The sequence below is a fragment of the Elgaria multicarinata genome, chromosome 15 (genome assembly GCF_023053635.1).
Source record: "Elgaria multicarinata webbii isolate HBS135686 ecotype San Diego chromosome 15, rElgMul1.1.pri, whole genome shotgun sequence".
Classification (NCBI taxonomy): domain Eukaryota; kingdom Metazoa; phylum Chordata; class Lepidosauria; order Squamata; family Anguidae; genus Elgaria; species Elgaria multicarinata.
The window spans coordinates 28329806-28343716 of NC_086185.1; the positions used below are offsets into that span (position 1 = coordinate 28329806).

General features: G+C 46.7%; 1 protein-coding gene across 6 annotated transcripts in view; it reads left to right on the forward strand.

Annotated features, from left to right (window-relative positions):
- The window catches only part of ARHGEF9 (Cdc42 guanine nucleotide exchange factor 9), a 256681-nt gene that overhangs the window by 204452 nt on the left and 38318 nt on the right, over positions 1–13911 (forward strand). For all 6 annotated transcript variants that reach the window (XM_063141832.1, XM_063141833.1, XM_063141836.1 and 3 more), the window contains 2 exons: positions 4418–4650; positions 13042–13171. In XM_063141832.1, coding sequence (XP_062997902.1) covers positions 4418–4650; positions 13042–13171 — 363 coding nt within the window. The remainder of the gene's footprint in view (positions 1–4417; positions 4651–13041; positions 13172–13911) is intronic.

Genomic DNA, 13911 nt, shown 5'->3' on the forward strand with positions numbered 1-13911 from the left:
AGTCTCCTGAACAAACTTTGCAGTCATAGAATAAGAGGAGAGGTCCTCTGATGGATCAGTAACTGGTTAGAGAAGAGAAAGCAGAGAGCAGGAATAAATGGTCAATTCTCCTGATGGAGGAAAGTAAATAATGGGGTCCCACAAGGATTATATTGGGACCAATTCTTTTCAAATTGTTCATAAATGATTTGGAACTAGGAATGAGCAGTGAAGTGGCCAAGTTTGCCAAGGACACCAAATTATTTAAGGTTGTTAAGACACAAAGGGATTGTGAAGAGCTCCAAAGGGATCTCTCCAAGCTGGGAGAGTGGGCATCCAAATGGCAGATGCGGTTCAATGGAAGCAAGTGTAGGGTGATGCACGTTGGGGCAAAAAACCCCACAACTTCAAGTATAATCTGATGGGATCTGAGCTGGTGGTGACTGAACAAGAAAGAGATCTTGGGATTGTGGTGGACAGCTCGATGAAAATGTCCACCCAGTGTGCAGCTGCTGTAAAGAAGGCAAACTCCATGTTAGGCATTGTAAGACAAGGAATTGAGAATAAAACGGCCAGTATCATACTGCCTTTATACAAATCCATGGTGCATCCACGCTTAGAATACTGTGTACAGTTCTGGTCACTACACCTAAAAAAGGATATTATGGAGCTGGAAAAAGTGAAGAAAAGAGCAACTAAAATGATTAAGGGGCTGGAGCATCTCCCCTATGAGGGCAGGTTGCATCAGCTGGGATTGTTTAGCTTGGAAAAAAGGAGGCTAAGGGGAGATATGATAGAGGCGTACAAAATTCTGCATGGTGTGGAGAATGTGGATAGGGAGACATTTTTCTTCCTCTCTCAAAATACTAGAACCCAATGGGGTCATCCCATGAAGCTGATTGGTGGGAGATCCAGGACAAATAAAAGGAAGGACTTCTTCACACAGTGCATGGTTAAAGTATGGAATTCGCTACCACAAGATGTAGCGATGGCCACCAATCTGGATGGCTTTAAAAGGGGGTTGGATAAATTCTTGGAAGAGAAGGCTATCAGTGGCTACTAGCCCTGATGGTTATGTGCTACTTCCATTATCCAAGGCAGTAAGCCTGTGTGCACCATTTGCTGGGGAACATGGGTGGGAGGGTGCTATTGCAACATGTCCTGCTTTGTTGGTCCCTGGTCGACAGCTGGTGAGCAGAATGCTGGTCTAGATGGACCTTTGGTCTCATCCAGCAGGGCTCTTATGTCCTTACGTGTCCTCTTCTCTCCACTATCTATTGCTGGTACTGATGATGTTCCTCCCTCTGTGTATTTTGTCAAGATGATTTAATATTCTATTATATATATAGTGGAGATATATTGACAGCAGTTGTGATCAACTTCCTAGCATTCCCTGTCGTGGAATAAATGAATGAATCCAGCAAGAAGAGATTAGCCTTCATCCATGTGTAATTGTTAGGGATGCTTGAGGGGTCCGACCTTTGCAAATTCCAGTACGAACTGACTCAGTTAGACCTCTCCACGACAGTGTGGATCAGAAACTAGGTCTCCACCCGATGTCATTGCGCTCTGAACATTGCAACGCCATTCTTAGCACTTTCTTTGAGAGAAAATACATTTAGAAATGCACATTTAAAAATGTGTTTAAAAATGCGCATTTCAGTTTTGGTGATGGATTTGGCGATTAGTGAAGAAATGGGTTGGAAGAGACTTTTGGGCAAACACACGCAAAAGCAACACAGGCTTTTGCTAGACCACAAGTTAGCCCGGGGTGAACACTGGGCTCGCCCCTGTGCATCCAGATGACGCACAGGGGATCTCGGGCTCAGGCAGGGGTTAACTCTCCCTTGCCCCAGGGTAACGGGCTCCAGTTGTAGCCCAGTATTTCCCGCGGCCTTGGGCTGAGCCCGAAATCGCGAGCGTGTAGACCGTTCCACCGCTTTTCCTGGCTACCGCAATTACTCGTGAGTAGCCGGGAAAAGCGGTGGACGGGGCGCAGCGCTCCACAGGAGCGCTGGGCCCATCAGGGCAGGGGGAGATTGGGGAGGGGGAGATCGGGGGCAGGGGGAGCGGGGAAATGATTTTTTTTATAAAAAAAACCAACCTTACCTTTTGTCATTGGTGCACTCCTGTGGACCCGGCCCGTTGAGAATTTTTTTAAAAAATGGCGGATGCGACGGGGCTTTCCTGCAGCCCGTCGCGTCTGACGTTTGGATTGGAACGACGGCCTGCGCTACTTGTACCGCGGGCTCTCCCCTCCTCCTGCACAGATTCCCAGGTAGGTCTAGTAAAGGCCACAGACTTGAAATTGACTGATTCCCCATTCCTGGTAACAGGGTGGGGTAAACTTATGTACCCCAACTGCTGGGGAACATGGGAGGGACGGTACTGTTGCACTCATGTCCTGCTTGTGGTTGACCACGGTGTGAACAGAATGCTGGACTAGATGGACCCTTGGCCTGATCCAGCAGGGCTCTTCTGATGTTCTTATTCAGCCCACGGAGGGGCTTGGGGAGGGCATGTACGCCTGTCCCGATTTTAGTTCCCTACCCCTGCTTAATCCAGTATATCACACTGGCTTTCCTCTTTGTGGTGCTGCCTACATAAGTTGCACACACATGATGAAAGGGACATTTTAGCTGACTGCAATCGCTCTCAGAGACTCCAACCCGCCTTTCCTTGCCTGTTATGTAAGCCACACGTTGAAAGAGCTGATAAAATGGCCAGTGTTGTGAATGTGTCAGGAAATGTCAAGAAAATCGTGTAGCCTTGCTTTTTTAGCTTTCCTTGAGGGAGAAAAGGGCACTCTCTTGGTGCTTATGTAAGAGGATGCCCCTGTCCGGGATGTTGCATCTTTTTATACAGAACTACATTACATTTTAGTTGCAGCTTGGCTGTGCCACATGTCAAACCCAGCAGTGCTTTGGAAACTTAAAGGATCATGGAATTTCAACAGGGCACCATTAAAACCCTTCTCAGTGGCTTCGACCTAAGCCCTTTAGATTTCCCAATCTCGTTTGTTTTGTTTTGTTTAAAGAATGTAATAGCAGTGCCTCTGTCTGTCTTTGTAGCACAGGCTGCAGTGATGAGCGGGCTTTAAAAAAAATACAGAGGAAATAAAGAGGACTGGAAACTGTCATAACCCATCTGTAGATGTGATGGCTTTGCTCCAAGCAGGGCTGTTGCCACAAAGGTCAGAAAGTTTAGCTTTGGTTGTCAGTTGCCAGAGGACGGGGTGGGAAGAAACCTTGCTGGCAGAATCCTCTAAGAGTTCCATCAGATGAGCGTTTTATTGCATGCTTGTTCCTGGGCACTCACGGATTTTCGCCGGTCCCTCTCACAATGTCGTCTGCCTCCTGGGCGCCTCCCACCCCTTCTAGCCTTCTTCACGCGACAAAAAAACCATCCCCAGTAAGTCTGACTTATTTTTAAAGACAGAAGTTGTCACTCTCGCCTGCTGTGTGCAGGAGAAACAGCGCGATCAAAACGGCCCACTGAATGGGGCACGTGCACGTTGTTTACTTCCTCTTTTGAAAGAGGAAGTAATGAGGGACAAATGTGTGGGCAGAGAAGCGACGGTAAGCAAACGTGATTTCTCCCAGTGTGATGACACTCTAAGAAAGGAAACTGAATGGAGGAAGTTGGAGTAGATATGAACATGCTGGATCAGACCAAAGGCCTATCTAGTCCAGCAATCTACTTGCACAATGGCCAACCAGATGCCCATGAGAAGCCCACCAGCAGGACGTAAGCAGAATAGCACCCTCCTGCTCATAATCCCCAGCAACTGGTATTGAGAAACATCTTGCCCCTCACACTGGAGATAATACATAGCCGTCATGACTAGTATCATTGATAACCCCTGTCCTCCATAAATTTGTCTCATCCCCTTCCAAAGCTGTCCAAATTGGTGGCCCTCACTACACCTTGTGGAACATATTCCATAATGTAGCTATGTGCTGTGTGGGAAGAAGCCCTTCCTTTTATCAGTCCTGAACCGCTCACCATTTAGCTTTGTGGGATGGCCCCCAAGTTCTAGTATTGTAAGAGAGGGAGGGGAAAGTTCTACCTATCCACCTCTTCCACACGATGCATAATTTCATACACATCTGTCATGTCTCCCCATATTCACTTCTTTTCTACGCTAAACCAGCCCTGAACATTGTAACCTTTCCTCGCAGGTGAGTTGATCATTTTGATTGCCTTTGGTCATCAGATGAACCATTGGTCTGATTCAGCAGGGCAGTTCTTACAGACCTTGGGTATTCTCATGGAGGTACAATCGCACATGGTTGGTTAATGGTGCATTCTCTTAGCTGCTGTAAAATGTTTTGATTGTGATGATAATGAGATTAGTAATTGATTGTTTATGTCACGTCTTATGGACCTCTCTCTCTCTCTCTCTCCTCTTGCACCATCTTGCTCCCACCTCCTGTAGCAAGATGGCTTCTGGATCTATTCCGAGTACTGTAACAATCACCTGGATGCATGCATGGAGCTCTCCAAGCTAATGAAAGATGGCAGGTATCAGCACTTTTTCGAAGCGTGCCGTCTCTTGCAGCAGATGATTGATATTGCCATTGATGGTTTCCTTCTGACCCCTGTGCAGAAGATCTGCAAATACCCCTTGCAGCTGGCAGAACTGCTGAAGTACACTGCACAGGACCACAGGTGTGTTGGTGTCTGGGCTGGGATGTGCTGGCATTCAGGGTTGGCGGCAGCGGCAAGTTGAAAGGCACTCTTGGTACCTGCCTTTCAAACACTCATGGGATTTTGGAGACTGGATCAGTTCTTTAGGCTAAGCAATTTTTATTTATTTATTTATTTATTTTTGAAGTGCTGTGAAAATGCCTTCCTAATTACCTTGACCTTTTGAGTGTTTGGGTACAAGTTGAGACGGATGAATCTGTCTGTTCCGTTTTTTATAATGTTTGCAATTTCTTAAAGCACAAGGTTGTTCCATCTCATTTCTGCATGAGTATGCAAATGTTATTTTTAAGTCCTCATAACTTTAATATACATTTGTCTTCATACACAATTTTGTGTACAATGTCCCCGTATTTTTTGCAATTATCTTCCCAAATATTGTGCATTATTTTCTTGAATGTATGCATTTCTGTATAAGATCACCCCTAATGATGGTTGGGGGGGGGGAGCAATTTTGTTTTTTATGATGAGTTAGTGGGGGGTTTTCTGTTGTAATGGGTTATTTTAATGGGATTTCATACGTGTGTTTCCCCCCCCAGTTGTTTCACTTCCCTGTGGATGGGGTAGCTCTGTGCATAATTGTGACCACACTGGGCAGTACAGCATTTAACACCGCATGTACATTATTATTATTATTATTATTAATTTATTTATATAGCACCATCAATGTACATGGTGCTGTTCAGAGTAAAACAATAAATAGCAAGACCCTGCCGCATAGGCTTACATTCTAATAAAATCATAATAAAACAATAAGGAGGGGAAGAGAATGCACCAAACAGGCAGTATAAAAGTCAGAACAAAATCAAGTTTTAAAAGCTTTAAGAAAAAGAAAAGTTTTTAGCTACAGGCCCTTCCCTCCTGGGAACAGAGTGACAGAGCCAATGTTTTGTGTACAGAAAGTCTGTGGTTTAACCTTTGTTTTCTTCAGTATCAGGGCTGGGATAGATGAACCAATGGTCTGATTCACTGTAAGCCATGTTCATAGGGTCCAAGTAATGATGGGCGAACTTACCCCAACTTGTTCAAGCCACAAATTCCTCCATCCAATATCAGATGAAAGTTCTCCGTTATTCAAGGATCTGGTTTTTATATATACAAATTGTTGTGCATGTATATCAACAAAGTGCATCTTGGGAACTGTAGCATGACATCATGCCACATGTCGTGATGTCATGCATCACTACATTATGTTTCCCTGCCTGATTGGCAGTTTTCGCATGCCCTGCAGTCGGTTTGGAGCTGCAGGAGCTGATACGAACAGCTATGGTGCCAATAGGATCTGTGAAAGAGGCACCTCCGGCCCAGATCTCCTTCTCCCTCACCAGCTGCCCAGGGCAGGATCTACACTATTCATTACACCGTTGTTTAAGTGCATTGTTGCGTCCTTCCTTGCTACGTTACAAAATGCAACTTGAGCCCAGTCAATCGAAATACCTTTTCTTCTATCGTTTTACCCCGGCACACTCTTCTTTAGAACGTTCTTCATTATGCTCATACCGGCTCTGAAGTAAACCTCCTTCTTCCGGTGACTCTGAGCTAGACCTGCCGGGATAAGCCGGCAGGGAGGCGGGGCGACGCGTAGGGACGAGGGAAGCCCTGCAGCGTCTTAAAGGGGCCACGTGGGCCCCGAAAGATAAGCGGTTTTTTAAAAAAATTAAGCCTCTGTCCCCTCTTTCACCGCCCTCCCTCCCCCTCCCCCTCCCCTCGTGGCATTGTGCCAGCTCTCCCTCCCCTAGAAAAGCCCTCACTTGTCCTAATCAGGAAGCAAAGACCATGGTCACGAGACATGACTTTGAAAGACGGCATTGAATACAACGAAAGGTTGGGGCACATTGTTAGTTTTAAAACGATTTTAACAGAAAGTGGAACGGTTTTAAAAGTCAGAAGAAACGTAACAACAACAGCATCACGTGACTGCTGACGTCATCTCTGCCAACTTGTTAAGTTTCATCTAGACAAGTGTAGACGGGCTACTGGTCTGCACTGCTCCCCTCCCAACCTCTTCCTCTTTGGATTCCCTTTCCAGTATCCCCTCACTGTGCCACTCAACAGCACCAAGGTCTAAACTAAGTTTTGACTTGCCAAACAAGAAAAAAACCCAAACCCTGTTCAATACTAGAGAGAAATGGCCTTGGCTGGCTAGCTGGATACGGAAAGTACTACTTGCTTGCCTTGGTTAACTTTGTGCGGAATGATAGGGAAGGACCATAGCTCAGTGGTGGAGCACTCGCTTTGCACGCAGAAGGTCCCAGGTTCGATCCCCCGCATCTCCTGGTAGGGCTGGAAACAAACCTTGCTTGAAACTCTGGAAAGCTGCTGCTGCCAGTCAGTGTCAATAATGCTGGGCTAGATGGTCTAACTCAGTGTAAAGCAACTTCCTGTGTTCCTATGATATGAAATTGCCACATTTATTTATTTATGTATTTATTTTAGAGAGGTTCCAGCCTCTCACTGAGCAGGAATAGCAGAGCAGGGCTGCACCAGACCATCTTAACTGGTGTTCATCTAACTGAGCAAAGGCCATGCCCTGCCATTTATTTCGGTTAGGCACTTTTAGTACCTGTGGCAACCGTTATTCTTTCGTCTTCCAGCCATGCACAATTACTATATAAGATGCCGTTTTAGGCGTTGGATTGGAAACAAGATTTCTGGCAGTTCCAACCCCAGTTAGCACCGGGGCGGGTTGGCAAAGTGCCCCATCCTCCTTGTCTCCTCCTTAAGCATTGGGAAGAAGCCATGACTGCCCATCAGGGAGCCGTTCCGTAGAATTAATTCATAAAGCCCAGCTAAAGGTCCTCCCAACATTTCTCATCTACGATTTTGCTAGTTCAGCTGCAGCCGCACGCCCTGTTTCTAAATCCTCATTTTATTAATGAATGGATTGAGGGGAGGGGCGCTGCTCAGAACGACTCCTCCAAAAGCAAAGCGTTAAAAATAAACTGAGACTGAATCCTGGCAAGATGGAAGCCCTGTGGGTGAGTGGTTCCCGAGTCCGGGAGACAGGCTCATTGCCTGTTCTGGATGGGGTTGCTCTGCCTCTGAAAGAACAGGTTTGTAGTTTGGGGGTACTCTTAGACCCATTTTTGTCGTTGGAGGCTCAAGTAGGCGCAATGGCTCAGAGTGCCTTTAACCATCTTCAGTTGGTTCGCCAACTACTGCCTCTCCTGGACAGGGATAGCTTGACCACGGTGGTACAGGCATTGGTAACCTCAAGATTGGATTACTGCAACGCGCTCTATGTGGGGCTGCCCTTGAAGCTGCTCCGGAAGCTGGAGCTAGTGCAGAATGCTGCAGCTCGGCTGTTGTCTGGAGCTGCCCCTTTCCAGCATGGAACTCCTCTGCTGAGGGAACTGCACTGGCTGCCTATTCGCTACCGGGCCAGGTTGAAGGTTCTTGTACTTGTGTACAAAGCCCTAAACAACTTGGAACCAGGATACCTGAGAGAGAGAGAGCCTTCTCCCTTACCAACCTGCCCAGTCACTGAGGTCATCCGAGGGCCTGCTCCTGGTGGTTCCACCTAGATCCATCCTCCGATTGGAGTCCACCAGGGGAAGAGCCTTCAGCGTGGTGGCCCCCCTCCTGTGGAATTCCCTGCTTCTGGAGGTCAGGCAGGTGCCAACCTTGTACTCCTTTCGGCGCCTCCTGAAAACATCTTTATTCCAAGAAGCCTTTCTTTAAAATGCAGCCTTGGTTTTCTGATTTCTGCTTCTGTTTAAATTTTGTTCTGTTCTGTTTTTATTTTCATTTTACCTTGCACACCGCTCTGAATTTTTTCAATGGGGAGTGGTATATAAATATTCTAAATAAATAAATAAATAAATAAATAATAAAAGGATGGTGTTAGGCTGAGGCTAGATGTTGGGCATACATGGCTGCTATTGACAACAGCAGCACCGCCACCCTGGCTTGTCTTCTGCAGCTCTCTTCCCTGCCCCCATCTAGAAATACAAAATGTTTGCTGCAATGTCATCCTGCTCCTGGTTTCCCCACCTCCACAAATCGTGCCACAGTGGCCTCTTATCCACGTCTATAAAAGAGGACAAGAGGCCCAAGATTTCCATATGCTAATCTACACGTATTTTGGAGATCTTCCAGCCTCTCTAAAATATGCCAGTCTATATGTATAGGTGCAAATTTAGGGCGGGGATAGTATAATTTAATAGTTAAATACAACACAATCCATCTCAGCATAGTGGAGAAGACCTGGTGACCTTCTGTGTCTGTGGATGGGCAACTTCAAGATCCCCCACTGTTCTCCGTTCTCATGGTTAATTATCTTCAAATCAGCCTTTCAAATGGAGGACACCTTCGAGTGGAGGACTGTCCTCTGACAGACCTCCAGATAGAGGACAACCTGCTGTAAAGTAGGACATGCGGCCACCCTAAATGGCAGCCAGTGAAGCAGAACAACGGCAGCGTCAGAAGAGCGTGAGGCGCACACACGCTTATGTGCAAAATCAAACCTCCTAGGCCGTGTCACCAGCCATCCAAATGACGCACAGCTGACCCCGGGGTCAACCAGGGATGACCTCTCAGTTGTCCTGAGATAAATGGCACTGCAATTATCCTGATTTTTCCCACGGTCCCAGGACAACACCGAGATCCATTGGCGGTGTGCCACTCGCTCCCGGGCCAGCCCTCCTCCCCGTGAATAGTGGGGCTCACCAAATGGGGACGGAGCTCTACTGGGGGAGTCCGTGCCCATCAGAGGGGAGGAGGCAGATTTTCATTATCCCAGTGATGGCTCTCGGAACTTTTTGGTGCCAAATTTCAAGGTTGTTGGGTGTTGTTGTTTTTTAAAAAACTTACTTTTGGCACAGGATTGCACCCACGCAATTGCACAACATCTCCATTCTTTAAAAAAGCAAAAAACCCGCCACGCCTGAATGTCCCTCTTCACTTCCAGGATGACGCCCTAGTGTTTGGGCCCTAGGGGAACGATCCCGGAAGCTGGAAAGCCCAAGATCCTCCCCCTCCCCCACAAGTCCCAGAAGGCCTGCAGGTGTAGATCAGGCCCCAATTGCTCTGATTTTTTGACTCCAATCCTGGCCCAGAAGCTTTTGAAGGAGTTCAGAAGTGTCACCTGACTTGCTCTGGCCTGTGGGCACAAGGAGGAATTTGTGGCTGTTGCAACTGGTTCCCCTTGGACAGCTCCTTTAGAGTCCTGACTGAAACCCGGGGCAGATTCACCTCCCCGTTGACATGGGAGCTATCAGCCTCCATTGCCTCCCTGCGAGCCCCTGCCGCTTTCATTCCCTTTTCCGTCCCCTCCCCCACTGCTTAGTGAGCACATGGACGGTACGGGGAACGGCAACAAATCCAGAAATCACAGAAGAGATTATTTGGCAGGAACTGACACACCACTGCTGTGACAGCATGATGAGTGGGAACGCACCAGGTGCTTGTAGGAGGCCAGAGTAAATTTTGTGCTAGAATAAGCAATTCTTTCAATGATGAAATGTACACGGAAGGTGCAGAGATCATCCGAAGATGCTGCTGGTGCCCACATAAGTTTGGATTGTATCAGAAATGCTGTTGGGTGTGTCAACGGACTAGAGGGATCAAAGGGGTGTTTGACCCTTGTAAATACCTGTATGAACTGACCTGGGCTGCACCGCGCAGACTAATGAGCAGATCCAAATGGAACTATCCACCAGAGTTCACACTTTTCTGAAGGTTGCAAAAGAGTTTTCAGCAGTTTGAATATACCAAACATGTTTTAAAATGTGTGTTTTGAAAGAGCTGTTTGGGGGTATTTAATTCTAAATTAACAAGAATGAGTTATTTGGCGCAATCAAGGTGGGGGGGGGAGAGCAAGTTTTTTCTGTCTTACAACCTCCAGAATGGAGATTGGGCAAGGCAAAATGACAGTAATACTATCAAGACAGCTCAGAATCTTGGCCGGATCTGATCATGGCTTATTATCCTGGTTAGGCTTATTATCCTGGTTCCACCCATTTTGGATGAAACAGGGAATTCTGGTTTAAAACAAGCCGGGATCTCCACACTGAAGCCAGCGAGAGAGGAACACTTGCTTTTATGTACTTGCATCTACAGGACTCTCTCCTGACAAGGACACTGACCTTGTACAGCAGGGTTGGGTGATTTGTGACCCTCCAGATGTTATGGCCTACACCTCCCATTAGTCCCAGCTTGTGTGGGCAACGGTCAGGCATGCTGGTTGGAGAAGGTCGTTGTAGAGGCAGTTCCTGGAGCATCTTTCTGCCTGGGGATGTGTGGTTCCCTGAAAGAGGAATGTTGCCAGTGCAGCATTGACCAGGAAACAAAGGGAGCCATTTGCTCCGCAGGCTTCTTCATTTTTCTCATTAGTCAGCAGTCAATATTAAGCCCTGAGTTAATCATAAGTTATGGCGACACCAAGGCAGCAGCTAGCCTTGTCTGTCTCTCCAGTCGAAATTAGCATTAAGGTCCCTCGGAATGGAAAGGAAAGCATAAGTCAGAAATCGATAGCATTGATTGCAGCATCACTTTTTCAAAAGACGGATCATTATCCTTGCTGGCCCTGACAGGAGGCTATTCTCTCTCGCTGTTGCTACATGTGTACGCAAGGCATTGCTCTGATCTGCCTAGAGAGCTCCCAGGCCCTCCGCAGTGAGAGAAAATGCCGAGCTGGGGGGGAAGGCCATGTGGTGCTCCTTGGCGTTCTCTGAGGCCATCAATGAATCCGACACAGCTCTGCCAGGGCTCAGTTCTCCTGCCTTCAGGGGCTGCAAGATCAGTTACTCATTGTGTATTCTTCGCTGGCTCCAGTGAGCAGAGTCTGGATTGGAATTTGATATCCTAATGAGTAATGAGACCACAGCAGGATAGACAAGTCAGAGAATAGCTCCCTGCATGGGGTGAGCAAATAAAGGCAGATTAGCATGGATGGTGGAGGGACCTTGGCTCAGTGCAAATGCTCATGATCAATCCATGTCATATCAAGTTAAAAGGATCCGGTAACAAGTGATGGAAAAGACCGCTGCTTGACATCGCGTAGAGCCACTGCCTGTCAGAGCAGATAATACTCTGTAGCGACGGGGGAGACATTTCATTTCAGTTTGCACTTTAATTTTAATGCAAACTTACCTAATTTTGCACTTTCAGACCAGTGTGCAAACGGAAACTCAGGCCATAGCTAGGTGGGGCTTTATCCCGGGATCATCCCTGTGCCTCCACATGATGCACAGGGGATTCCAAGATCAGGGAGGGATGATCTCGCCTTCCCCTTTAGGCCTGTAATTTGTCCCGACTTCTTCTGATTCCTCGTGAAGATCCAGGACCTGTGCGCAGTGGTCCTCAGGAGCCCTGCGCCCATCGGGGTGGGGGGAGTGAGGAAAGTAATTTTTTTAAAAAAATTACTTACCTTTTGCGCATGAGCGTTCATGCGTTGCTGTCCCCTTAAGAAAAAAGAAAGAAAATGGCAGACGCCTCTCCCTCTGAGGTCGTCGCATGCCACGTGTGTACTGATGGGGAGATCTCGTGATAAAAATATTGCGGGATCTTCACCCCTCCACCCCGCTGGACCACTAGTTCTAGTTAAGTCCTCAGTTATCCTTCCAAATTCACCCTTCTCTGAAATTTGCAATGGAGTTGTCCAATCAAAAAACACATACAAAAATGTGTGTATTCTTTATTTATTTTATTTACAATATTTGTATCCTGCTCCACATCCAAAGATTTTGGAGCAGTGAACAGCAGAGTAAAAACACCATGTTAAAATAATATTTTTTTTTTAAAAAAAGAAACAGGAGTTCTGATAAAACTGAGTTTTGATAAACCGCGGCTGGTCACTCAAGGAAGGCTTCTTGAAATGGCAATGTTTTCAGGAGGTGCTGGAAGCAACACAACGTTGGCACCTGCCTGACCTCCGGGGGCAGAGAGTTCCAGAGAAAGGGAGCCACCACACTGAAGGCTCTTCTCCTGGTGGACTCCAGTTGGGCCATAGGAAAGCATAACATCCCAAAATGCATTATATTAGGAAAATTGCTTACAACAAATGTGTCTGGTAGGAAAAATGCATGAAAATGCATGTATTAGGAGAAGTGTGCACAAAACTACCTAATAATTTTCATATATACCTCACATATTTGGAAATAAAATTCTCAAAGTTCTGGATGAACTGAATTTAAGACTGGAGAAAATCTCAAAGTTCGAGATGAACCCAACTTAAGGTTGGAAAATTGAGAGCCAAAGAGAAACCAAAACTGACAGATTTGCCTATGCCTGAATGCTGGTTTAAATTAACAAATTCTCTGAACAAAGACAGTTTTCTATGTATATCTCTTAAAGTTTCCTTTTTGCATCTCGCGTGTAATTTTCCAGGATGTGTTTCTCTATCCTTCTGCCCAGTGATTACAGGTACGTGGCTGCAGCACTCGCCGTTATGAGGAATGTGACTCAGCAGATCAATGAGAGGAAAAGGAGACTGGAAAACATTGACAAGATCGCTCAGTGGCAGGCCTCCGTTCTGGATTGGGAGGTACGTGACGCACGGTGTTGTGATGTTTTTCTGCGGCTCAATAGGAAACTTCATTTCATATCAGGCATCATTTTTCTGGGAGCTGAGCATTGGTTTTTTTGTACGGCAGCCATTCATACGAGGCGAATTTGTTCAGTGGCAAATTCCATCTAGGGAATCCAGTCCAAACAAACCAGTTTGTAGACTGGGGTTAGTCTTAGATCTGGCCTTATTTTTAGAGTCCCAGGTGGCTTCTGTGGCATGAAGTGCTCTTTTCCCCAGATGTGGCAGGTTAGCAGCTGTGACCCCCTCCTGGCCATGTGCTTTGGTGGCCTGCCGGTTGGACTACTGCAATGCATTGTGCTTGGGGCTGCTTTTGAACACTTCTCGGAAATGTCTGTTCCTTACCGCTAGTTCAGTTGCAGCTGTTAGGATCTTCTTCTTTTGACTGTTATGGTTACTTCTGAGTGAGAGAGATTGGTTTACTCTGTTTCTATACTACTCTTCTGCCACTACACTCAAGGCAGTTAACAATTTACAGCTTGGGACCCAGGTACCACCTCCAACACCAGCCTACCTGCATCTTCTGCTGAGGCCCTTCCTATCAGAGATATCAGAGATCAGCTACGTGAAGAGCAAAGGGAAAGGGCTTTGTCCAGTTGTGGCAACCCAGCTATAGAACATAGAATCATAGAATAGCAGAGTTGGAAGGGGCCTACAAGGCCATCGAGTCCAACCCCCTGCTCAATGCAGGAATCCAC